General features: G+C 33.2%; 4 protein-coding genes across 4 annotated transcripts in view; all 4 read left to right on the top strand.

Moving 5' to 3' along the window:
- Positions 1-14,108, top strand: part of LOC134236478 (complement C1q-like protein 2) — a 67,414-nt gene extending 53,306 nt beyond the window's left edge. Inside the window, exon 2 of the mRNA XM_062718661.1 lies at positions 13,469-14,108. Coding sequence (XP_062574645.1) covers positions 13,469-13,866 — 398 coding nt within the window. The 3' untranslated portion in view covers positions 13,867-14,108. The remainder of the gene's footprint in view (positions 1-13,468) is intronic.
- The window catches only part of LOC134236474 (uncharacterized), a 77,449-nt gene that overhangs the window by 43,274 nt on the left and 7,401 nt on the right, over positions 1-26,774 (top strand). The window lies entirely within an intron of this gene.
- Positions 10,617-26,774, top strand: part of LOC134236475 (multimerin-2-like) — a 33,968-nt gene continuing 17,810 nt past the window's right edge. The window contains exon 1 of the mRNA XM_062718660.1: positions 10,617-11,337. Within this exon, the coding sequence (XP_062574644.1) occupies positions 10,632-11,337 (706 nt within the window). The 5' untranslated portion in view covers positions 10,617-10,631. The remainder of the gene's footprint in view (positions 11,338-26,774) is intronic.
- Positions 20,651-24,941, top strand: LOC134236481 (caprin-2-like). The gene is made up of 2 exons (XM_062718665.1): positions 20,651-20,813; positions 24,291-24,941. The coding sequence occupies exons 1-2, from the start codon at positions 20,651-20,653 to the stop codon at positions 24,689-24,691; spliced, it is 564 nt and encodes a 187-aa protein (XP_062574649.1). The 3' UTR covers positions 24,692-24,941.

Genomic DNA, 26,774 nt, shown 5'->3' with positions numbered 1-26,774 from the left:
TAAGGGAGAAAGAATTTTCAAAGTACATGTATGGAAAAATCAAAATCGCTCACTTTCATATCGTAAAGTGACCATACCGAAGAGTTATCAAACAGGTTCAATTATTTATATCATATCTAAGATTTGCAAGAATATTGACCAAGCCATACACATTTTTCAAAGTGCGTTTATATGGTCGATATTAACGCACTTTGAAAAGAAATTTTATTTTTTTAAAGTTCATTGATTTGGTCCCAAATTTAACGCACTTTGAAAATATTTTTCAAAGTGCGTAATTTTTCAAAGTGCGTCGTAACAGGGCATACATAATGAAATTCGATTATTCGTGGACGATACATCACAGTTTGCAATAGTGGACACTAATATTAATACTCCTACATGATCTCTTAATTACAACCGATCTTGATATAATAAAGAAATGGTCACAAATCTGATTTTTATTAGATTTTAGGTATAGGTGAATGTGTGTGGATATGTGGAAGGAATAGACTAAGTGTAAATTAATTCATTCAAGATTTGCTAAATTGTTCGTTTGGGCGAAGGCTTAGAAAAAGTGACACACTGCGTGTACAGGTACACACCAGTAAATGTTATCATTAAAATAAAATTCGACGGACATTAATTTACTGGTACATGTATTTTAGTTATCTGAAGACAACGTAATCTTCAGAGAATGAGGCATTATATATATTTTCTGTTTTCCATACCCCAGATTTCCTTTCTTTTGATTTACCGTTTACACAGGCCTGTGTTTTAACAGCTGTTCATAAATACTGTCATTTAATATATGATAGGAGAAAACGATACATCTCTCGGTAATTTATTTTTTTAGGGGGAAAATATAGGTGAAAATATATAGATTGACACCTTAGTATTTACTTGTGTAATTACGAGGTTACAAACCGTGACGATGAGTGGACAGGATGGGCTACCCGTTATAAAAACAACTCATAATCAACTCTGCGGACCTATAATTAGTTCACTCTAATGTCTGTATTTCAAACGCAGATTAGGCTCTACATGCGTATATTTTGGCACTCTTGCATATGCATTATACTTTAATTTCGTGAGAGATATTTCGTGGCGTAGTGGTATGTCTCTCGCTTCATGTGCGGGAGATCCGGGTTCGAGTCCAGGACGACGTATATTTTTGGCTTCCGGTTGGTATGGCGGACTGGGCAGTAGCTCACAGCTCGCAGTTCTGAGTAAGTAAATTGAATTGATATGAAAAGCGCGATTTGTAATGAAGTTTACATGGTTTAGAATATGCCATATACCACCAGGACCAAGCGCAAAAGGAAAAATAGTAACCCAACAAAGTGTGTTCGTCATAAAACTTACGTTAGTCCAAACAAAGGGGTGATTACAGCTGTCATGGCGGACAGTGGTCACGATGAGTCTGTCGAAATATACAGTACGAATAAAGGTATGGACGATGAGAATACAGGTAGTGGCAATGATGAAGATGGTTTTGAGAAATGTAAAATGGATATAAACGAAAACAAATCAGGAAATGATACACAAAAACCAGTAGAAAGTCAGGTTCGTGTAAGTGAGTTCATGACGCCTCCCCCCGCCCATACAAATCCAAACACTCTCCAATCCCTAATGAAACCAAAATGGGTTGATGAAATATTTGACAAACTTTTGCAGATTGATAAAAAGTTAACCAAGGTTGATGACATACATAGAAAAATCTCGGGCATTACGCAACGGTTAAATACCTTTGAATCGGACATCGACAATTTAAAGAAAATAACAGGTAACATGGGGAACACCATGGGGACTTTGAAAAAGAAAACCGATGAAATGGAAAAAGAAGTAGAACAAATGAAACAGTCACAGAAAAATATTGAGGATTCTATCACGGACCTCAAGTGCCGAAGTATGGAAAATAATTTGTTGTTCTATGGGCTAGCTGAGTATAATGGAAATAGGAGGGAGAATTGTGTGAGACTGATAAACGATTTCTGTGAGACGGAATTGAAAACCCCAAACGTCAGACAACAGATAGAAAGAGCGCACAGGATTGGACGGTTTAACCGAGAAAATACAAACCCGAGACCTATCGTGGTTAAGTTCTCCTCATTCAGGGAGAGGGAAAGGATTAGGAAAAAAGCTACAAAGCTGTCATCATCACCATACAGGATCCAGGAACAGTATCCGAAAGAAATATATGAGCAACGAAAGCAGTTATATCCAAAACTGAATGAAGATAGGTTACGAGGCAAGACAGCAAAACTCATCAGAAACAAACTGATCATTGACGGAGAAGAGTATAACCCGTTGGAACCCCAAGACAATCAACAAGAAGACGACGTAGACTGGGAAACGGTACAGCACAGATAGGACACACAGAAGAATGTATGCAGCTTAGTGCAAGAAAATCTAAAAATATTATCTTGGAACATAAATGGTGGTTTTTCCAATAAATTTGAAGACAGAAGTTTCCAAAGTTTTATCTTCACTTATGATATTATACTATTAACTGAATGTTGGTTAGAAAAAAATTATGACAAACAGGTTGCAGATTTCGAAATCTTTTATTTTCCTAGAATGAAATGTAAAGCCATACAAGGTGGCGGAACTGTTGTCATGATTCGCAATCATCTGAGACAATTTGTTAGTGTTGTAAAAAATCAGTACGACTCCTTCATATGGTTAAAAATCAGCAAAACATTAAACAGCACGAATAGTGATTTATATATCGGTTGTGTTTATGTTCCGCCAAATAACTCCTCTTTTACAAGCAATACGACTGTGACCTTTTCCTGGAATTGGAGACACAAATTATTTCCTATATGTCGATTGGTAAAGTTATGCTGATAGGTGATTTCAATGCTAGAACAGGAGACAGGGATGACTTTATTGCAGATGATATACTTGACAATGAAATTTTACAAGAAGTGACAGAAATGTTGTCTTACGAAATGGATTCTGTATTAACCCCCCCCCCCCCCGTATTAACCCTGACAGAGGAATAAATGATTATGGAATTAAACTATTGACTCTATGTAAGGCTAGCAGTTTAAGAATACTGAACGGAAGACACAGTAGAAATTTGGATAGAGATTTCACCTTTATGGGAACGAAGGGATTAAGTGTTATTGATTATTGTATATCTACCCCAGATGTTTTTGATCTTATTGAAAAATTCATTGTGTCAAACTTTACGACATTTTCTGATCACGCTCCATTACATGTACAGTTAAAAATTAAAGATTTCGATAAACGTGGTGAAATAATCGAACACGCAAATACTCAAGGAACTCAATCTCGAATATTTAAGTGGAAGCCAGAGTATCTAGAAGAAGCCAAAAATAGTCTTTTAACACATTTAGGTGTATTAGAATCCTGTATACAACACCCGGAGACTGAAAATCAAGAAACTATTGATAGATCTATTGATTTATTTACGACAGAAATATCTAAAGCCATGGAACCTTTCTTCGAGATTAAAATCAACACAGAGACACGGTATAGTAAAGAAAATTACTCATGCAGAACGCCCATTGATAAACCCTGGGTGACACCAGAATTGAAAAGAAAATACCACGTGTATAAAACAGACCTTCGCATTTTTAACAAAAATAAAGGAACGGACACTCATCGTAAATTGCTCGAATCAAAGAGAGAATACAAGACTCTATCCGCAAAGCTCCGGAGAAATTACATGCGTGCTGAAGGGAACATGTTAGAATATTTACGTAAAAACAATCCAAAATCTTTCTACAAGAACTTCCGTAAGAAAAATAAACAACAACAAGCAGTGATTAATCCTGATCGATTTTATGAACATTTTAGAGAGCTTGGAACAAACGTTAATGTCAGCGTCAGGGATATTCCGAGTGACGACGATACAGCCGTTTTCGAAGAACTTGACTGTGAAATATCTAATAAAGAAATACTTGACGCACTAACTAAATTAAAAAGAGAAAAGTCTCACGGAACAGACTTGATTATTAATGAGTATTTCATTGAATTTAAAACTATCTTGCTGCCTATTATATATAATTTATTTAACAGAATATTCCATTCTGGTATTTTTCCATACATGTGGACAAAATCTATTCTTGTACCTGTATTTAAAAAAGGTGATGCAACCGATACAAATAATTACAGAGGTATTAGTCTACACAGTTGCTTTTGTAAACTTTTTACTACTGTTTTAAATCAAAGATTGTTAAAATGGTCAAATGAAAACTGTGTTATTTCAGACGCACAATTCGGATTTCAGCCTAAACGTGGAACAGCTGAAGCAATATTTTGTCTACATACAATAATTAATCAATCATTGAGAAAGAAAAATAGGCTTTATTGTTGTTTTATTGATTATACAAAAGCATTTGACACTGTACAACGCGCACAATTATGGCACAAACTTAGTCAGTATGGAATTAAGGGGAAATTACTTGGCATTATCAAGTCAATGTATTCTAGTATGAAATGTTGTGTAAAATATGCAGGAATGCTATCTGAATTATTCAAGAACAATAACGGACTTCTGCTGGTGGAGGTTCTGTCTCCTATTTTATTCTCTTTATATGTAAACGACTTTGAATTAGAGTTTTTAAAACAAGGAAATGTGCCAGTTGATTTACAAGAATTGAATTTATTTGTTTTAATGTATGCAGATGATATGGTTATTTTCTCAGAATCAATAGATGAGCTTCAAAGAATGCTAAATACACTATATGATTATTCTACGAAATGGAACCTGTCTGTTAATATATCGAAAACAAAAATTGTTATTTTTAGAAACGGAGGTAAAATACGTAAGGAAGAAAAATGGCATTTAAATGGTGAGCCAATTGAAATTGTTGACCAATTTATATATCTTGGTGTACTTTTGAATTATAATGGAAAATTTAATAATACACAAAAACAGTTGGCAATCCAGGGTAGAAAAGCAATGTTTTCAATGAAATCAAAAATCAACCAAATGTATTTAAATACTGAGACAATGTTTTCACTTTTTGATACTTATGTTGCAAGCATATTGAATTACGGTTGTGAAATATGGGGTGGACATAATGCTGGTGAAATTGAAAAAGTGCACTTGGACTTTATTAAATATGTTTTAGGTGTTAGAAGGAGCACAAATACTGCCATGATTTATGTTGAAACTGGTAGACTGCCTATGAAAATTGTTCGCATTTTTCGCATTTTTAAATTTTGGTTCAAGCTGTTAAAAACTGACAATTGTATTTTGAAAATGTGTTATGAATATTTGTTCAATGAATGTGAATATTCCGGCAGACACTCTGATAATTGGGTTGTAAATATAAAACAAAAACTTTATGAGCATGGACTAGGATTTATCTGGCTTGAACAAGACAAAGAAATGATTTATAAACAATTTCCTGTAATCAAACAAAGAATAACAGATAATTTCATACAAAATCTCATGGCAGAAATTAATTGTTCAACAAAATGTATTTTTTACAGACACATTGTAGATTATCTAACCTTGCAATATTATTTAAGAAAGTCAATACCTAATCTTTATAAAAAACAAATAAGTAGAATTAGGATGTCTTCTCATAACCTTGCAATTGAAACTGGTAGGCATAGAAATATTGTGAAGGAATTAAGATTTTGTGAATTTTGTAAAAATACCATAGAAGATGAATTTCATTTTGTTTTAATTTGTCCCCTATACAAGGACTTGAGAAGTAAATATATTAAAAGTTACTACTGGAAAAAACCATCCGCATTCAAACTAGTTCAATTATTAAGTGTACAAAACTTTTCTGAGCTTTGTAATTTAGGTAAATTTCTGCATTTAGCTTTTAAGTTAAGAGATGAAAAAATGTGATTCATTCTTCGTTTGTCCAGTCATTATTTCAGTATATTTATTAACATTTATTATGTGTTTCAAAGTTTTTATATCTAATGTATAGACGCGCCACTTCAAGTGACTTCATTATAGGCGCTGTTTTCTTCATGTATTGATACCATACCATACCGATTTGTTTTTTCTCAATTATATTTGTATTAAATTGTGATGATACGTATGTATTAAGCAATAAAGAATAATAAAAATTATAAAACGTGCATGTTCTGTACTTGCATGCATGTACATTATATGTCTCCGTAAAACCTTAATGAAGCATTACGAGAGCTGATAAGAAAAAATAAACGGAAACCTGCTCGCAAAAAATTACAAGTTTAATAGAAAATAAGTATTTGTTCGAGGTTAATTAGTTGTCCAATGGAATAAGTTATGCATGTGTGTCTCAATCTACATACTTTGGAGGCGCGTGTGAATGTGGGATTTTGTATTTATGTATTCCGATAAAACGCTCGATATTTTTATATTTGGGACGTATACAGTTGTACATTTTAAGAACGACGACAAAAGAACGTATATTGACTTACATACATGTACATTTAAGTTAAGATACAAAAAATCTATCACTAGTAGAAATTAATCAAAGGAGCATATTTTCGATGGTATTTGAAGTGAAACAGATCATGACCTCGATATCGAGAAAAACATTTGCTTTAAAAAAAATAATTATATGCAACTTTCGTTTAATTCAGCAAATAAATTATTGAATGAAATGCACTAGCGACATAATCAGTCAAAGATACTATGTAATAATCTGAAAGATTCAACATATTAATTCAATTTATCCATTCTGTGGTTTCTTTGTGTATATGACTGGGGGTCGCTGGATAACACGCCGATTAATTCCCGGTGACCGACTTTGCCCCGCGTTATCGAGGGAGGCGCGTTATATAATTGTAAACAAACAAGGTGAATGTAAAAGGCGTGCACTTAATGGCTGTGAATAGTATATGCTTTACAGTTATGTTTTATTTTCTCACTATATTGTTTGTTGTTTTTATATGATAAGAAGAAAAGAAAATATTATCTTTTCTTCCATTTTTAGTAGACTTGATTTATACGATTAAAAAAAAATGAAATAAAAGGGAAAATTGTCAGTGAATAATCATGATAATTTGGGGGAAAACACAAAACACTTCAAGAACCTTATTCTAAAAAATATAAGCATCCAATGTAGCCATGTTTATCATTTATAGTAAGTTTGTTTTGGTTTACACGCATGAGGAGCTCGCGTTTACGTGCTGAGTGAAAAGAATTACCTGTACATGATATATGGGTCATGTATCTAGCTCATTTAAAACAAGACTCGAACAAAACAATTTCATGAGATAATAAGATGTTAAAGCAAACCTTCATAATCGACAGTCATTCCGAAATATTTACCTTTTTTGAGTTATAAAGCAAAAACTTTCAAGGGCCCTAGATCCCTAATTTTAGGGTCAGCCCCTTTTAAATGATATCAAATGAAAGCTCGTGCAATTATGCACAACTTTTATTCTACATGTCTTAACAAAATATTTTTAGTTTTCAAGATAAAAAGGAAAATATGTGTTAATTTTCGCTCTTTTAGGCGTTCTAATTTTTGACCCCTATATAGCGCCATTTTGAATACAGAAATCGAAAAACAAAAACCGATGTGCACAACTTCAATCCTTCTGTTATCTAAAACCAGTAAAATTTCTGCTCCAGCTTTTGTGGTCTCTGAGCCTTTGTCTGGAAATGAAAGCCTATAAATTTTCGTTTAAAGGGAAATAACTCAAAACCGGAAGTGACTTTTTGAAATTTTAGACAGCATTCTGATAGAGTTTATTATCGTCTATAATGTCTGAAAATTTGAGCAAAATCCATCGAGAAATGAGTGAGATATGAGGCCTCAAAGTTGGCGTCTAGGAAGAAAAAAAAAAGAATAATAAGAATAATCTTAATCATCAGAATCAGTAGAAATTATTTATGCACACTTTTTAAGGTCTTCCGTTTCCAACGGAAGACCTTAAAAAGTGTGCATAAATAATTTTAAGCTAAAGACTCGATAGTCAATTAAGAAATTTTAGTTTTGAAAAATCAGAGGTTATGAACTACGACGCTTTTTAAAATGCTGCATATTTCACGAAACCCTTTAGAGTACATGTTCTTCATGAACTTTCAAAAATGAAATTCATATCTGATATTAAAATTACTTATACATTGTATTACTTGCCATAACTCTTTGTCAATGAACTATCATTGAAAAAACAATTCTTACCAAGTCAGCAGCAAAATATGAGAAATTATCATATTTTAATGTATTAAGAGAAATAAGGGGGAGCTATTTTGAAAGTCAGATATTAAAGACTGAATGCAAATACAAGCGCATACATGTACCTCAACAAGTACAGATCTGTTTAATAGATTGTTTTAGATTACATATAATTTCAATAAAGATTGAACTCTTAAATGTAATTGTATGTTCAATGGTTATTTGTAAATTTCTTTGTTAAATATCACTCTAATTGTATACAAGTACTCAGGAGCTGATGATGAAAAACTGCTTGAGTTTATGATTGTCAATGTCTATAAAGGTTTTGGAGATAAGGTGTTCTAGCAATCTATTGAAATTACCATGAGTATCAATTGCGTTCAATTATTAGCAGATCTAGACCTATTATTGTATTCATATATGAAGCAAAGTTTACTTAAAAATCTTTATGAGAAGAATAAAACATACACAGAGTTTGACACATATGTTATTATTTGGATATTTTACTAGACAAAGACGTTAATGATAATCTAACAATAACGCCTCATGATAAACGAGATGACTTTAACTTTTCAATCTTGATCTTTCCTTACTAATATAGCAATATATCCTTATTACATGCATATGGGGTTAGTGTCTCTCAGTTGATCGATACGCATGGAAATGCTTTACAATAAGCAATTTTTTAAAAAAAACGGTGTAATTAATTGACAAACAAGTTGATGAAGGATTCATCAGTCTCGTTTAAATTATTAATATTGCAATTTCTTTGGTCGATACATTGACCTTGTCAGAAAATAGAATCTGAAGATATCATTAAATAATTACTAACTTTTTACACACTAATTGTAAGGCAATTATTTACACAATGAATCGGCTGGGTTTTTCCCTACACTGTCCGGATGTCCACTTTATAACTATATTTCAAATTCCTTTTTTTTTAACTCAAAGCAAAAAGGATGTTGCTAAAGGAGTGAAGAGAGTTGAAGTAATTTAGGAAATTATATATGGAATACCGTATATACTCGCCTATAAGTCAGTCCGCCTATAGGTCGGTTGTATTTTTTGAGGTTATTTGGGAGGGATTTGCCATTGACCCGCTTATGAGTCGGTACAATTTTTTACCAGAATCAGATGCTAATTTTTAATAAATGCTCTAATATTTTACCCTGATTTCAATTAATATTCTTAGAAATGAAGTCGATATTTAACTTTAAATTAAAAAAAAATGCCTTCTTAAGATTAAAAGAAAAATAAAATTATAAAATACATGTAGTTTATGTATAATTTTATTATACATAAATTATTTTAATATATCCAGATTTTGGCTGTTGAAATTGATTATAGTTCTACGATTCGCAATCCAGAAAAATACGAATTTTTTAATGACTCGCCTATAAGTCGGACATAGACTTTTACACTAAAATCTAACTCCCAAAATACCGACTTATAGGCGAGTATATACGGTATTTGTAAAGATCAGATCACGAACAAAGGCAAAATTACTAGAATAAACTGAATATTGCCGACCATGCGTTTTTCTGCATGAAGAATACATGAAGGATTTCATAGAAGGCTTAAAAAGAGACTACAAAATAACATTTCTCAAAATTATCACGGTCTTTTAATAAGTGTATTGTGGGTACATTTTAAGGCATTGTTTTTTTCTTCCTGAAACACTTCAACCTAAAAGAAGACGTTTTTCAAATGCTAAAGTATAAAGGCCTAAATAATGAATAAAAAAGCAGTCATATATTTAAGGAATAATTGTCTTATTTTTCGATTTTATGATGTGATCAATGGATAGGCTTGCATGATGAATTGCATAAACGCCGAAGGCGTTTATGCATAAATTATCACACAAGCCAATCCATTGATCATCATCATGAAATCGAAAAGTCTGACAGTAATTCCTTATATTTACATGATATTGATTCCGCCAATCCACGTGCTAGAAGCCCAGCTTCTTGACTCTATTTGTCCCGCCCTGCATGTGTTTTTTTAATCGCGCCTATCGATGAACCGGTACATTGATGGATAAATAAAGTATGTTAATTATTTGTAATTTTATCGCGAACAACGACATTGGAAATGTATATATTTAGGGGTAAACTTCCTTTTTTTTTATAAAATGAAAAGACACCCCTCCCCACCCCACCTCCAAAACAAACTACAATAAAATATTTCTTAAAAAATCAATAAAAATATAAACATTGCTAAAAGTTAAGAAAATGTCGTAATACATGTAGATACTTTTTTCTATTGACATAAACATACATTTCAAATATTCTTTATTCTCGTAAGTGGATTTTACTTCTATAAGAATTGATTTTATCTTCATTATAAAAAAAGAGCAAAAATATAAAAGAGGAAGTTAACTCACGTCAATAAGAGAAAACAGTTTTGATATTTGCCAACTCATGTTTTAACGAATTTGCATCTTGCGCATGTGTCATACAATATAAAAGGTCAAAGTTTATATGAAAATGTATATAAGGCTAAATATTCTCTTGGATCGCTATCATTTCTCTGATTTTCAAGATGAAGAAAGCACTGCGGTTTACGTTATTGTTTGCTTTTCTCATTCAAATAAATGGATTGTCTATATTCACGGACAGCAACAGTTCATCTTTACTGGACATCAGTGACCCGGACTCCAAAAATACAGACGTCTTCCGACAGTTACTGAACCAAGAAACGATCATCAGAATGTCACTGGTGAAGAACGTTCACGCCTTAATGAAGGACATGCTGGATCTAAAGAAAAGTATGGAGACATTGGAAACATCCCAACAGAAAACAGACGTAGACGTGGCCACCTTAAAACAGAAGGTTGATAAACTGAAAAGAGACAACCAAATACTTGAGCTTGAAAACAGGCGATATGAAGAAACTTTCAGAGCTGTTACAGAAAATTTCACCAAAGTCGACGAATACATTCAACAGGTTTTGGAAAAGTTGGAGGAGAAAAGAGAACGTTTTGAGACAAATACTAGTGTAGTACTTGCAGATCTTAAAATGGAAGTTAGGTACCTGTCAGTGACTCTTCTGGATTTGAATAAACACACTTTGGAAATTGACAAGAAATTTCCAGAAATGATGCAGGAAAAATATGAACAGTTATCTTTGAGATTGAACACCTCTGTGGAGAACCTGGGGAATGATATAATGACAACAAATAAAACAATGTTAAAATCAGTGTCAGACCTCGAAAACTCACAAAATATTATGCAAAATTCTATATCTGGTAAGTTCGTTTTTTTGCTTTATATAAGCTCTTATAAATAGTACTGCATCTTAATGGTAGAAGGAATTGCATAAAGCGTACATTTTTCAGAAATATGGTCTCTTGAGAATTATGTTTCCTCAAAGTTTTACTTTTCAAAAACTATTAATTACACTATATCTTTTATCAAAAGTTTCTCTAAATGGAGAAAAAGGTACATAAAGTAAATGAGCATTTAAAGTAAAGTTTGATTTCCTTTTATTTTAGGTTCATCAATGATTGAGAACATTTATAAATAAATGTACAACATAAAATTAAATAAGTAGTATTTAGAAATGCATAATCTATCAAGGTTTAGATGTAAGTCATTCCTATGGTTTTACAATTCAGTAGTTAAGTAATTGAAAATACTCATGAAAAGTGTTACTGAGCTCACAAAGCAATTTGTATTTACCGATAATTTTTCTTTAGAAATGTTCATTATAAATAATCAATATTTAATTAATGAAAATTATTTAATCTCAAGCATATTTTAAAGAAAAAGTCTTCTTAAAAAAATAGATTTTTAGTCTTGAAAAATTAAAAAATAATGCACTAGAAATTTCTCTGAAGCTTCATTTTGATGATTCTCAATTATCCTATTTCCATTTTTTTCTTTTAAAGTATTTTATCAAAAAGTTTTAAACATTGTTTTTTTGGGATAAAAATATATCTAATTAGTAATTGCAGCATAATGTGTTGAGTGATATAATATGTTGGATGTTACTTAAAATTTTACATCTAATTCATCCACATTCATTAATTATAATGATAATAATTAACAATGATCGTAAAATGCACATGTTTTATGTCGAAAAAATTATTCTCTTTACACTTTAATTTCAGTGAACATCAGTAAAACGTTAGAGGACATGATGGCGGAAGTAAAACAATCTAAAAATGACCAACTGCAACTGAGTTCTGCAGTGTCCTCTCTTGAGGTGTTCCGAATGAATGTGACGAATAACATATTAGGTAATAACTCAAAATAAATGAGAGAATAGCAGGTAAGAAGTGATAACACTATACGAGGTCGCACTTTGCGATCTGTAGCTTCAAATCCTCCATTTTTTTAATCTTCTAATTTCTTTCTGCAAAAACAAGTAACTGGTATTTAGGTATTATGTATCAACTTTTGCTAAGTTTTGATTTGATGCATATATCATAATTCCTTGGATCTCCTTTAATACCGTATAACTGGATTTTTCTACGGGGTGCTACTTTTTGCGAAATTCTGCGATCAAGTCTTAATCGCAAAAAATTCAATCGCAAAAAATACGTAAATAAAATCCAGAATTTTCAGTTGCGATCATCGAAGTTCTATTTTTACAGATACCGGAAGTATATGTAAATAATGCCATTGCACGTTTTCAATCGTATTTTACAGGTAATTTACTTGATATCAACAACAATGATTGTTTTTCGAATAAATATAAACGAATTCCTAAAGATGCAATATTTATTTGTTCCTACATTGTATTTCATGATTTATTTATATGAAACCCGAATAGCAATTGTCGGTTTGGCTATTCCGCGGCTTGATCGGGTCCTTCACCAGTGTTTACCAGATTTTTCTTAATCGGTATTCTGTCCTTGAGAAAAGAATTTCTTGTGTAATATTTCCCCTACTGGGATTATATAAACTCTTTATAATCATAAATGAAAGTTCATAGTCTATGGGAACTTACTGAAACGAACTTTTATAAATTAATTTCAAAGAATTATCGTCTCGGTTTCAATTCAAAATAATTGTGACTGTTTCTAATTTACCCTGTGAATAATAACCCATTAATTATAACAACACACGGACGACCCACAGGTGTAGTGTCATCTATGTAAACACCCAATTAACAGCCCAAGGCCTTCACTGTTTCCAGGTAAGTCCAGACTGCATCTATTTTACGCTTGATTGGCGTGTATACAAGCGCAATCAAAACTTCGAGAGATAGAGAGTAAAATTCAATGAAATATGTGTAACGGGACCCAGAATTTGGTTCGAGAGATAGAGAATTTCGAGAGATAGAAGTTCGAGAGATCAGGTTGCTTAGTTATATAGAGGAAAAAACGGGACAATAAGTTAATAAAAACAACCAACCTTTAATTATGTTTGCAGATAAATCAAAGAAGGTAGGTTTCTCCGCTTCGATGTCATCTAGCAGCTCATCATGGAACAGTGGAACCTTGGTATTTCCTTCTGTCATCACAAATGAAGGAAATGGATACAACCCGAGTAATGGAATATTTACAGCTCCTACCGCCGGGATGTATGTCTTCTTCGTGAATGTTCAGAGCAATAATAAGCAAACAATTTTTGTAGACATTGTGTTGAATGGATCAACTAAGGTCAGAACTATGGCTTATAGTTACAGTAATGATGATTATTACGACGCGGGTCCTAATCTGGTGGTTCTAACTATTCAGAAGGGTGACGCAGTGTGGGTCAAATATTACTCTGGAAAAGGTTATTATACTGATGGCCCACTTACCACTTTCTCCGGTTTTCTCGTATAAAATTGTACATAACATGTTCAATGTGTCTGCGATGAAGACTATATACATATGAAAATTGCATATTTACATATACATGACTAATCTTTTCATTCCTTTGCTTCAATAGGTTATGTTTCAGCATAAATGATAAACAGCATACCAACGTCATTTGATTCTTTGATTCATTTATTTTTTATGCATCATGTAATCTTTAGATAAACATTAGAGAGGACAGCAATTGTTGAATGTATCTTTTGCTACAACATATTTGAATAAACAGTGATTGTTTTTCGATTTGAAATTTTCAGTACTTTTAATCCTTTTCTTTGATGAAACAAAGAAAGAAGATGAAAAATACAAAGTAATATGAAACAACTCTGAATAAAAACTCTCAGTCAATTCATATTGTCATTGTTTTTTTTTTTTTTTGAAATACTCATTTTAAAAAGTGTTCAAAGACCCAAAATGAGTTTTTTCCAGTGGAAGTTATTATACACCTGGTTTGATGTACCGTGAGATGTAAAATTAAGATTGATTGTATATTGTTTAACGTCCCTCTCGAGAATTTTTCACTCAAATGGAGACGCCAACACTTGCCAGTGGATAGCTGCAAATTTTTGTCCTATACTCGGCACTAACGGCCACTGAACAGCGAGAGATTTTTTTCTTGTCAGCACCTACTGCGGCACGGGACTTCAGTGTACAAGGTCTCATCCGAAATACCTGTCTCCATTCTCTACGTCCCACAGTGGAATTCGAACCCGCGACGTAAGAATCATCTCCTTGAGACTCTAGAGCAGACTCTCTATACACTGCGCCACGCGGGGCAATAAAATTGAAGAAAAGGAAATCTAAAGTAAAGGACACGATTGGAAACAGATAATTGTATTCTATTTATCAAATCAGACTAAAATTAATCAAGTGAAAATATTATGGACAAGTTTTGTATTGTAGGAACACCAATATATGATAATTTTTCTCCTTTTCAAAAAAACAAAAACAAACTTTCTTTGATGTTTGAGCTTTCTTTGGGTTCATTGATACTCTAATAAGAGAGATAACATTTAATGACATAAATGTCTATTTTTCTTTAACAAGTTTGCCAAATTGAAGTGTCTTTTTTGTCCAATTTTGCCCTTAAGCTATACTATAATTGTTTGTATTTTGTTTAACAAATACATTTCTATTGGAAAATCATTAAAGTGAAGAAAAAAAATTATATGAGTGAGCAGAAGGTTTATGTACCCTACTGTGTATATCGGGAACTTTGAAGTTATCTGGCTCCTACCTTTTAACACGCATTGTCTGTAAGCACCAAAAAAAAAAAAGATTTAAAAAAAAAAATTGTGGAAAAATGGGGAAGTTGGCATTTTTGAGACCTTTAAGGCTAAATAAGAAAAATTGTCCGCGGAAAATTTCCAAATCTTATGTCTGTTATTATACTTGAGAATAAGTAGTGTCATCTCATGAAAAAACTCAGTAACATGTATCTATAAATAGATATATTTTAGAAAATTGTGAAAAATAAAATTTTGGCAAAGTTTTAAATGTCATTGCTGCAGAATTAGGAAGTACAGCTCAACGCACTTTTAAACTCACATGGTTTTTCGCACAAATTAAGGTTACATTGTTATAATGCAAAATTGTGTAACGTGACAAAAATATATATATTTCAAAAATGATTTCTAACTTAATTTTGATCATATTCTATTACTTTAAACATAATTCACACATAATGATTGTTAGGATTTTTATATGCTCTTGGATGATTAACCCCCTCCCCATAAAAAAATCCGTAGACAATTCTGTGTGTAAATACAAGTAATGGCCTAATAATTAGTATGAAAAACGTCAGTCAGCATTTGACTTAATGATAGGTTGTATCTCAGACAAGGTCATTGTATCGACCATTAAACTTGTAAAATGATGACTTCAGAAGAGACTGTACATACAGGGTGTTTCAGAAAACATGCAACCATTTATTTTCCTCACCATATTGCTGTGCAATATATGAAAGTATTATATTAAATTATGCTAAAAGGGCATATGTTTTTATCAATATCAAAAGTTTAGAAAATAATTACCAATTTAATTAATTATGACGTCATATTTGACATCATTGAAAAAAAGAGAGTTCAAAGTTTTTAATGTTGAATTTACTAAAATAGCAATCATCAGGAATTCCGATACTGCTTAAGCAGAGCATGTCACCACTTCATTTAATTACGGTAGTGCATGAAAACAAGGTTTACAGAGTGCAAAAAACTTACTAAAAGCAATATAAAGTGGAAGTTGTTTAAATCTGTTAAATTTTGTAGCTAATGGAATAGTTAGAACTTGATCAAAGAAAAGGGGAAAAAATGAAGGAAAAAAAAAAAAAACAATTAGAACACATGAAAACATTTTGAATGTTACTAAAGTCTTTAAAAGGCATTGTTCCAGAGACTTTCATGAAATCCTTTTGTAAAATGACTCAGTTTGTGAATAAATTGAGTAAGTAAAGTGTAGATCAGATGCTGAAATGCGTTTTGAATCTTAAGCGTTTGACTTGTTGAAACAAATGCTAGCAGAACCATTCAACTCTCAAATCCATTAAATTGGGCTCCACACTCACCCGACTTAACCCTCCTTAAATTTTATCTGCATCTGGGGATACTCACATGTAATGGTCAAAGTTTTTACGCCCCCCCCCCCCCCCCAACAAAAAAAGGAGTGAACTCAAAATAGTTTGAAGAAGGATATGGAAATAATGAACAGTATTCAATCTCAACGTCCATTAAACAATATACTAAATAAGAGCAGAGCAAACACGGACCTCCGAAACATCAGAGGTGGGATCAGGTGCCATGGAGGAGTGAGCATCCCCTGCCGACCGGTCACACCCGCCGTGAGCTCGTTGTCATGATCAGGAAATAACGGAAAAAATCCGTCGTCAATTCAGTGTATAAATAATGGACTAACAATTGGTATGAAAAACGTCAGTCAGCATTTGACTCAATGATAAATTGTATTTGCTGACAAGGTCATTGTATCGACCATAGAATTTACGAAATGATGACTTTAAACGAGACTGTTGATATTCTTGTTTCATCTACTTGCTTGTCAATAATTTACCTCGTTTAAGAAATTGTTCATACGTAGAGCATGCTCTTGCGTATCGAATCAACTGAGATATATATACTCCGTATGCATGTGATGAAGGTATATTGCTGCACAAGTAAGGGAAGTTGACGATAGAAAAGTTAAAGTCATCACGTTTATCATATAGCTTTGTTGTTAGATTACCATTAGTGTCTTTTTCAAGTAAAATATCCAAGTATGAAGCAGAAGTGTCGGACTCTGTGGTATCTTTTATCTCAAGCTCACCAGGATATATCGTGTCGACGTAGGAATGGAAATTATCATTATTAATTGACAATACGTCGTCGATATATCTAAATGTCGAGTTGAAGGCCACAGCAAGTGTTTTCTTCTTTTCACGCATAAGATTTTGCATAGATTGTGCTTCATATGAATATAAAAAGAAGTCTGCTAATAACGGATAAAAAAAAAAGAAAAAAGAAACATGTTTCATTTCCAGGAGACTCTTTGCAATAGTAATTAATTAGAACTTACTTGCATCGGATAGATATATATTTTTTAAGCAAAAATGACGCAATTTAGAGCATATCTTTTAACTAAATGAAATTTTACAAGTTTCATTTTTCTTTTGTAATTCATTACCTTTTTGCCGTATTGATTTTATTTTTTACAAGAACAAATCCTAAAATTGTGACTTTTAATTAAGGAATGACTCTAATTCTTGACCATATTATCGAGTATAATCTGGTTTGGGTCAGTTTACGCTTTATAATCCGCGAAGCGGATTACAAAAAAGCGTAAACTGACCCAAACCAGATTATACTCGATAAATTATCGAGTATAATCTGGTTTGGGTCAGTTTACGCTTTATAATCCGCGAAGCAGATTATAAAAAATCGTAAACTGACCCAAACCAGATTATACTCGATAATATGGCCAAGAATTAAAGTCATTCCTTATAATTTAATTTTAAAATAATTAAACAACTTTTGATTTAAAATTGTGTTGCTTTTTATAAGTTCAAATTTACCGCGCAATAATACATGTCCCCATGAATGTCCCCATACCAAAACAGATTATACAAAATGTTATGCGTTCCTTTTTGGAAATCAACCAATGAGAGGCGAGAATACAAATAAAATTAAATTATTTAGATATGTTGGTGCATGGTATTGGTCAAAACACCTGTAAAATCTAATCAATCAAAGTTGTTGCATGTTTTTCTGCTTGTTTCATCAATATGTTTTTCAATTATTTACCTCGTTATAAAAAAAAAAATCAAAGGTAGAACATCTTCTTGCGTATCGAAGAAATTGTAAGATAAAACCCAATATGCAGGTAATAAGGGTATGTACATGTACGTGTATATTGCAACATAAGTAAGGGAAGTTGACAATTGAAAATTTGAAGTCATCATGTGTATAATAAAGTTTTCCTGGTAAAATAATCATGTGACTGACAAGTATAAATACTAGTTACCATTATTTGACACCCATAAAAACAATAAGGATTTCCAGTTCTATTTATACTTGACATATGCGAGATCAATAAGGATCTCTAGTTCAATTGATAGCAACAAAATTATACAAAAGGCTAGAGGGTCTCAACAATCATCTGAGAAGAACCCTGTAATGGATCAATAAAACGGCAATTTAAAAAGAGACTTGTTTCCCTAGTATCTCCTTTTGCTTAAGGGGAATATCCATATGTTGGGTATTAACAAAAATCCTTTGATACTCGGTGACAAATTTGACAAAAAATTTCCAAAAGGTTCTTGAAATATGGTGAATATTAAAAAAAGTTATACAGACCACAGAAACTGCCACAGAATACGCTCTTTGAGTCTTTGATTAAAAAATCTTTGGACAAAATAAGCCTGTAAACTTTAATTCTCTTTCGCTGCCCCACCCAAACCCAAAGAATTATAATTTGAACAATTTGAAATATACACTTCTCCAGGATGGTTTCACATAAATTTCAGCTTTTCTGGTCCAGTGGTTCTTGAGAAGAAGATTTTGTAACGACCCCGGATGCTAACTCCTCATAGGTACCTTATTCTTCCACCAAAGCTTCCCGGGGAACGTGCTTTCTGCTCTGTTTACAAATCATTATTTTTTAAAGTGGAGATCTATCACTGTTAGTTATCCTAGTTTTCATATTGCCATAGCTAATGAATGTTCCTTTTGAGAAAAATGATGGGTAAACTCTTTTTTTGTTTTACAGAAGAAATATCACATTGTGTTTTTCCATGAACTTTTCCTAATATATATTCAATAACGAATATATTTTCCTGAAAAAAACTTACCAATGTACATATTACATAATATGTACGAATTTACATTTCCCCCATACTTTTATACTTAGTAATGTAAAAGGTAAAGATATCGAACAGTGATCGATCTAAAATCCAAACTCTGATCAGAATCAGAATCTTTTTGCGTATTATCAATTTTGTAAAACTGGTTTAACGATAAAAGGACAAAAAATAGGCAAACTGACCATTGAGGAAGGAGGGACAGCCGTTGGAATGATGATATCTGGATCATCCTTACAATACGTTTTACTCACTTTTATTTCAGTGTTTATTTTTTCCTTGATATTACTTTAAAAAAATTAACAACCAGTATACGGTAAAAACCCAGTTATACATATTTTTCTATAGGTTGTGCGTCAATTTCATCGCAAACATCACGATTTGAACAAATTTAATCAAACCGGCAGGGATTTGGATATTCGTCTAAGGCCAAGGTTTCGCGTCACAACCAGGTTAAAAGATAATTACACAATCCTGAACTACTTTAGACCAACAACTTCAATGGTAAGAAAATGGCAACATAATGGTGCTCATGGCATTCCAGTATCTTCTTAAACACTCTGAATCATCCTTAAAGAGGGACACTTACGTGCGAAACGCCCAAGGATATTGACCAAAAGGTATCTTTGTGATGCTCTGGCCTGCCAAATCCCCGGATCTGAATTCATTTGAACACATTTGGGATTTTTGAGAGGAATGCCACTCCCCCCCTTTCCTCCACACAATTTTAACGGTTTAGAAAAATCCTTGCAGAGTGGCAGCAGATGGGTCAATCTCCTATTCAGGGGTACATGGTATCCATGAAAAAAAGTGAGTGGTGGTCTCACTCCATAGAAATTATTTTATGTGAATTTTCGTTTTGAAGGTACACCATGTCCTTGACACTTTGCTTTAAAATCTGACGAGATACTTACATGAAATTTACGCATCATCGACCTGAAATATGCCTCATTAACCATGAATTAAAGAAATAATGTATTGTATGTATTAGTTCTTCATAACTTAAAAAATGTCAGGTGAACACTTAAAAGTTTGGTTCATTTTATAAACAATACCTTTGTTGTCCTCTAATTTGTTATTGAGGCTATTGACTGTACTATCTAATACTAACAGATACTGTTTATTTGATTTTAAACTTTAAATATTGATCAATTTTTGGAGTGTTTAGGGTCGCAAGAATGCAGGATTTATTTTTTGATTTTGCAAAAGCATTGTTTTCTGAATTAGCAGAAAATCAAGTTCTTCGATTACAGTTCTTTTTAAAGAACAGTAGAGAAATCGTCCATTTTTTTTTAAATGTCCCGAAGAATAATCTATGGGGTCCAGTATGTATGATGTAAAGATTTTGGATGTTTAAATGGCCCACCATCAAAAACATGACCTAACTTGAAATTTTGTTCCATTATCGACATGTTAAGAGAAGCCCTTCTAGGTTTATGTCTAGCGTTCTTCATTACATACATAATTCTGATTGAGAAGAGGATCGATAGCTTAACTTCATCAAATACAGATCTGAGAAAGAAAGTCGAACACCTCATCACTGCGAATCAGAACTTGGTAAAAGGATTTGAGGGTAGGTAATCATGTTCTTCTTCTTGAGAACCTACGAGTATGCTAACATATCGTCACTGCCTTATAGCAGAACACAACAATTGCATTGACCGGTCACGGTAGCTTAGTGGTAGAGCGTTCGCTTCGTGATCGGGAGGCCCAGGTTCGATTCTCGATCGCGGCGCCGCGTCATACCTAAGACGTAAACATAGGTAGTGACTGTTCCTTCGCCAAGCGCTCGGCACTAGAAGTGAAAGTCACGGGTCTTTCGGACATGACCTTAAAAACGTAGGTCCCGTGTCACGGTAGACGTTGGCACGATAAAGAACCCTCACTGCTCAATGGCCCTGAGTGCCGAGTATAGGTCTAAATTTGAAGCCCTTCACCGGCATCGGTGACGTCTCCATATGAGTGAAAAATTCTCAAGAGGGACGTTAAACAATATACAATCAATCAATCAACAATTGCATTGCGTCAACCTTCCATTACAATATGTCAACTCTTTATGACATTTTGTCACACTACTATTGCATTGTGTCAACCTCCCATTACATAATGTCAACTCTTTATGACATTTACTCACACAACTATTGCATTGTGTCAACCTTCCATTACATTATGTTAACTCTTTATGACATTTACTCACACTACTATTGCATTGTGTCAACCTTCCATTACATAATATCAACTCTTTATGACATTTACTCACACAACTACTGCATTGTGTCAACCTTCCATTATATTATGTCAACTCTTTATTACATTTAGTCACACTACTATTGCATTGTGTCAACCTTCCATTACATTATGTCAACACTTTATGACATTAACCCATACTACTACTGCATTGTATCAACCTTCCATTATATTATGTTAACTCTTTATGACATTAACCCACACTACCCTTGCATCGTGTCAACTTTCCTTTACATTTTGTCAACACTTTATGACATTTACACAAACTACAATTATATTTCGTCAACTTGCATTTCGTTATGTTTACTGTTCATAACATTTAATTAAACAACAATTATATCGTGTTAACCTTCCATTATATTTTGTCAATTCTTAATGACATTTACACACACAACCATTACATTTGCATCAAGCTTACAGTACAAAATATCAGTCTTAGTTTTTTATTAACTGATTAGAAAAGCTCATGTCATACTGTGCGCACTCTTCTACATTATGTCGATTCACTATAACGTTATGCGAACACGGGTATCCTCGGCCTTTATATGAGCTTAACGTATTTTCCGCGTTCCGAAAGCACCAAAATTGGCGGGAGATAGAGAAAACTGTCGTAGAAGAAATTCTCAGCGATTTGGGAATGGCATCTTTAAATGAAAACTTTAAGCGACAAATGATTGACAATCTTGAAACGTGCTAAGCCTTAACATTGCGACTGTGAATTAAATTCATGTCGATATTCAATTGCGTTTACTTTAATCTGATAATTAAATAAATCAAATATTATGAGTCGTGTAACAATTTTTTTTCTTTTTATTTTGATTTTTTTTTTTTGGATAAAAGTCTTAAACTTCTGATCTTACTAAGAACATTGTCATAAGTCTTTTTTTTATCAGTATTTAACTTTCCTTTTTTTAAAGTGTAAACACATCGTATAACACACGTGCACTGGTGGGTTGGGGGGGGGGGGCAGAAATCCCGCCCTACCATCTTTAGTGATCAAAATATACATAAAATTTGATAAATTGATTGGTTTTACTTTGTAGGACATTGCATTAGTTTCACACTAAGTTTAGCTGAATTAAGTTGAAAACTTTTTTTCTATAAAACTCCTAAATCCTGAGAGCTTCCGGGCTTTCATCCCTTGATCTCCAACCATATCGCCCCCTTCCATGTTCAAGATTCCCATATCCGCCACTAATGCATGTATGTGCCCATGCATGCTTTCTAAGGCATGATCAATTGATTAAGATGAGGGACTGGTAGATATTTGTACATGTGATAGAATTCTGACTCTGGAATGGTTGAAAAAATTACTAATTCCAGTGACGTAGCATCTTTTTTGAAAGGAGAGATCAGCCAGAAAAAAAATATTTTCCCGAAAAAACTTGACAAGCCAAAATGAAAAATGTCCAAGCCCGAAAATCCTATTTCGGGGAGGGGGGTCCAACTTCGATCAGTCCTATTTTTTTTTTCAGATGTACTACATTACCCTCAGTGAACTATACTTCAACAAAAAGTGGGAATGGGGGCTGTACTTTCAATGAACATTTTATTTTCTGTAGTAAAGTTATGTCTAGGAAAAGAGGGGGGTTGATATTTTGTGCCTATTATTCTTCCTAATCAACCAGGACCACCCCCCCTTACCAGTCATTAAAACACAGTCGATATACTAGATATACAGCTTTGAGATAATGGAAATGTATTTTTTTACATCAGGTAATGTACTTTTAGAGTCAATATGATAAAGAGTTAACACAATATAAAGATCTTTTAGATCACATAAGAAAGAGTTGACATAACGTAATTATATAACCACATAACGGAATGGAGTTTTGACATAATGTAATAAAGTGTTGATATAATATAAAGATACGTTCACATTATGTTATACACTTTTTACACCACGTAATAAAGCACTGACATAAAGGTAAGATGTGTTCACCTCACATCAAGGTGCTCTCGCCGTAAAATAAAGATAAATCCATATCACGTAATAATGCTTTGATATAATAGGAATATGCAATCTCAAAAAGGAATGGATTTTTTACTTAATGTAATGATAAGTTTAATTATAAAACACAATTTACTTGTAATAATGTAATTTTGACCTCACATATTAAAGAAATGAAATGATGTAAAGAAACATTCTTTTCACGTAATAAAGTTTTAACACAATGTGAACACATTATCACTTTACATAATGAATTTTTTACTTCAAGTTAGGAAGTGCTGACATAATGAAAGGATGTATTTACTTCATGTAATGCAGCATTGACATGATGTTAAGAAATTTTTACATCATCTCATAAAATATCGACATAACGTAAAGATGTGTTCACATCACGTAATGATAAATTGACATCATAAATGCATAGTTGTATGCTATAAGGCAGTGATGGCGTTCCATATATAATATAAAATGATACTTCATCTTGTCATTACTGCAAACAATATCCATCTAGAAATGTTTGTAAATAATAGCAGTATAATTTTGTAAAAATTGAAATGAAAGAAAGATTTTGTTTAATGTATATATCAATTCCTATAAAACAAGGGTCGAATTGTAAAGATCGAAGCTGATTAACCTCCACAAGTTCACACATGATGATTATTAAACAGACACGTTGTTTCATTTTTAAAAAATCTAAATGTGCAGATTAATCTTGACATGGAATTCTTATTGAAACAATTATCTGGTATTCTTATTAACAACAGTATAGTGACAATTTTGTTTCCTGTTGTCCAATACAATGATTTTTTTTTCTATCATACTGATTTCGCTATACGTACTTCATTGTTTTAGACTCGTCAAAGAAGATTGCCTTTACAGCTGGTTCAACAGGTGCTGGAGGAATCGGAAGCGGAAGTACACTAGTATTTCCTGTGGTCATCAATAACGTTGGAGGTGGATACGACCCTGGTACAGGGATCTTTACCGCCCCCACGGCCGGACAGTACGTTTTCTATATCAGTGCCCAGGGGTATAGCAGTGACACATTGTATGTATCTATCGTACATAATGGAGGAGCCAAGGTAATGACAATGTCTGACGGGGGACGGGGTAAAGATTTCTACGATTCTGGATCCAACCTGGTGACGCTGAATCTCCAACAAGGGGACAGAGTGTGGGCAAGATGCCATAGTGGGTCAAATTATTACAGCGAGGGAATACCTATTACAACGTTTTCCGGTTTTCTAGTTTAATAAAATTATGTTTTGGAATATCAGAAACTTTAAACAGATTTTAATCTGTCCTCAGTGGAGAAAGGACATTTGTCAGACTTCGAGGAACTTGAAAGAGCAAGTTTGCAGTACAAAAAGTACTACGAGTATAGATTTTTCAATGCCATCTAATCTTGACTTATTAATTCGGTTGGCGACGAAGCATATTGCGCAGAACGTGTGCATAAATAATGTTAAGCTAAGGACTCGCTTGTCAATTAAGAAATTTCAGTATTGACTAGATGCTGTCATGAGACAGTAATACCCGCACTAAGGTGTTTGCCTCTAAATACACAATCCTACGGGCGGCTTACCAAGGAAAAAGTCAAAATAATTCTATATAATTCAGGCACGTAGCATCGTTTTTGAAAGTGTGGGGGGGGGGGGCAACCTGAGAAATTTTTTTTTACTAACCTAAAAAAATTAACAAGGAAAAAAAATGAAATGGGGGGGTGGGGGTGGGGGGGTGGTGGCCACTTTTTTTTCAAGGCAAAATTACTTTCACTTCCAATTTTTCCCATATTTCCTTGCAATGTATATACTGTGGTTAAAAGTGGGGGGAGGGGGCAACCATCTTTTTAATGGACATTTTCTTATAGTACAGGTAATGTTGGGAAAAAAAGGGGGCAGCCCCCCCCCCCCCGGTTGCTACGTGCCTGTAATTTACATATGTATTCATAAAATTGGGTATGAAATTATCCCTGTGACCTATAACTCAGAACCTCTTATATTTATTTTACATGCTTAATTCATTATATACCAGTTTGAATTCTATTAATAATGTAAATTAGATTTTGATAAATGTTTTGCTCATATTAGGACCTTTTTAAATTTACTAATCCCCCCCCCCTCTCGACACCACAATCACACAGTACATACTTTTGGGAATAGGCTAGATGGAACAGTTTTGTTAAAACAGTGTTTGTTATGAATTAATTTAAAATTTGTTCTTGACATGTAAATTCTGCATCACATCACGTTGCGTCACCCATTATCATATTTTTAGATTAAACTCCATTCGGTACACCTCGGCCGATTCCCACTTCATCTGATAAGGTGACGGAATCGACGGCACGGAGGTTTTCCGAATGGAATATCATTACAACATGCTGCAGAATGGTGTGCTTTGGATTAATTCATTTTGTGTTATAATTGGATTTATATTTCATGAAGTTTACAGGACCTATGGAGGTCGGTAAGTACAAGTTTAAGTATAGTGGGGGTAAAATAAACCCAAACGATTAGGTTAAAGTTCAAAAAGGGTCAAAGATCATCGCATGCCACACTAGACGAATTTCATATTGTGAAGTTATCTCCCCTTGTCGATGTGACATTCAGTTACTGCCAATACTGGTGCGGATCCAGAATTTTTTTCGGGAGTAGGGAGGGGGGTTCACATCTCAGTCAAAATATTCATGCCTAGAATTTCCTGACAAGCAGGAGAAAAAAATCATACACTGAAAACAAATAAACAAAAAAAAAACCCAATGTTTTCTTAGTTAGGGGGAGGATGTCCAAAATCATTTTTTATTTGCTTCAGTATATTCTTGTTTAAATAACAAAGGAAATTCCAGGGGGGGGGGGGGTTCCAATCTCCCTACCCACTCCCTATCCCTGAAATAACAATCTATTTTGTGATTCCAATTAAATAGTATATTTTTTTCCATTTGACTAATTATGTACATATTTTGTTTCTTGTGTTTATATTATGTCTGTATATTTGTCTGCAGAAATTATAACCTTGCCCTTAAGTTTTAAGTGGGATGGGCTATACAATTGGCTTCCACATTTTATAGGTTTATTTCTTGTGATAATTAAGACCTTTTATTTGGGTACCATTAATTTTTACCTCTGATCACTTGACCTAGAATACACATTTTTACAAGAAAAATACCCAACTTTAAACTTGGCCTAAATTTTGATCAGTAGGTGCTAGGGCTTTCATGCTTAACATGTGTATTCATTGTGAACTGTCAACAGGTATAAATATGTTTGACCTTGACCGTAGAGTTTGAACCACTTAAAAAATTAACCTTGGCAATTAACTTTTGAAGAGGAAGTACTA

The sequence above is a fragment of the Saccostrea cucullata genome, unplaced genomic scaffold, assembly GCF_032062105.1.
Source record: "Saccostrea cucullata isolate Sc308-1 unplaced genomic scaffold, CSIRO_AGI_Scuc_v1 ctg424, whole genome shotgun sequence".
Taxonomy (NCBI): Eukaryota; Metazoa; Mollusca; class Bivalvia; order Ostreida; family Ostreidae; genus Saccostrea; species Saccostrea cuccullata.
This window is presented reverse-complemented; position numbering and strand designations above follow the sequence as displayed.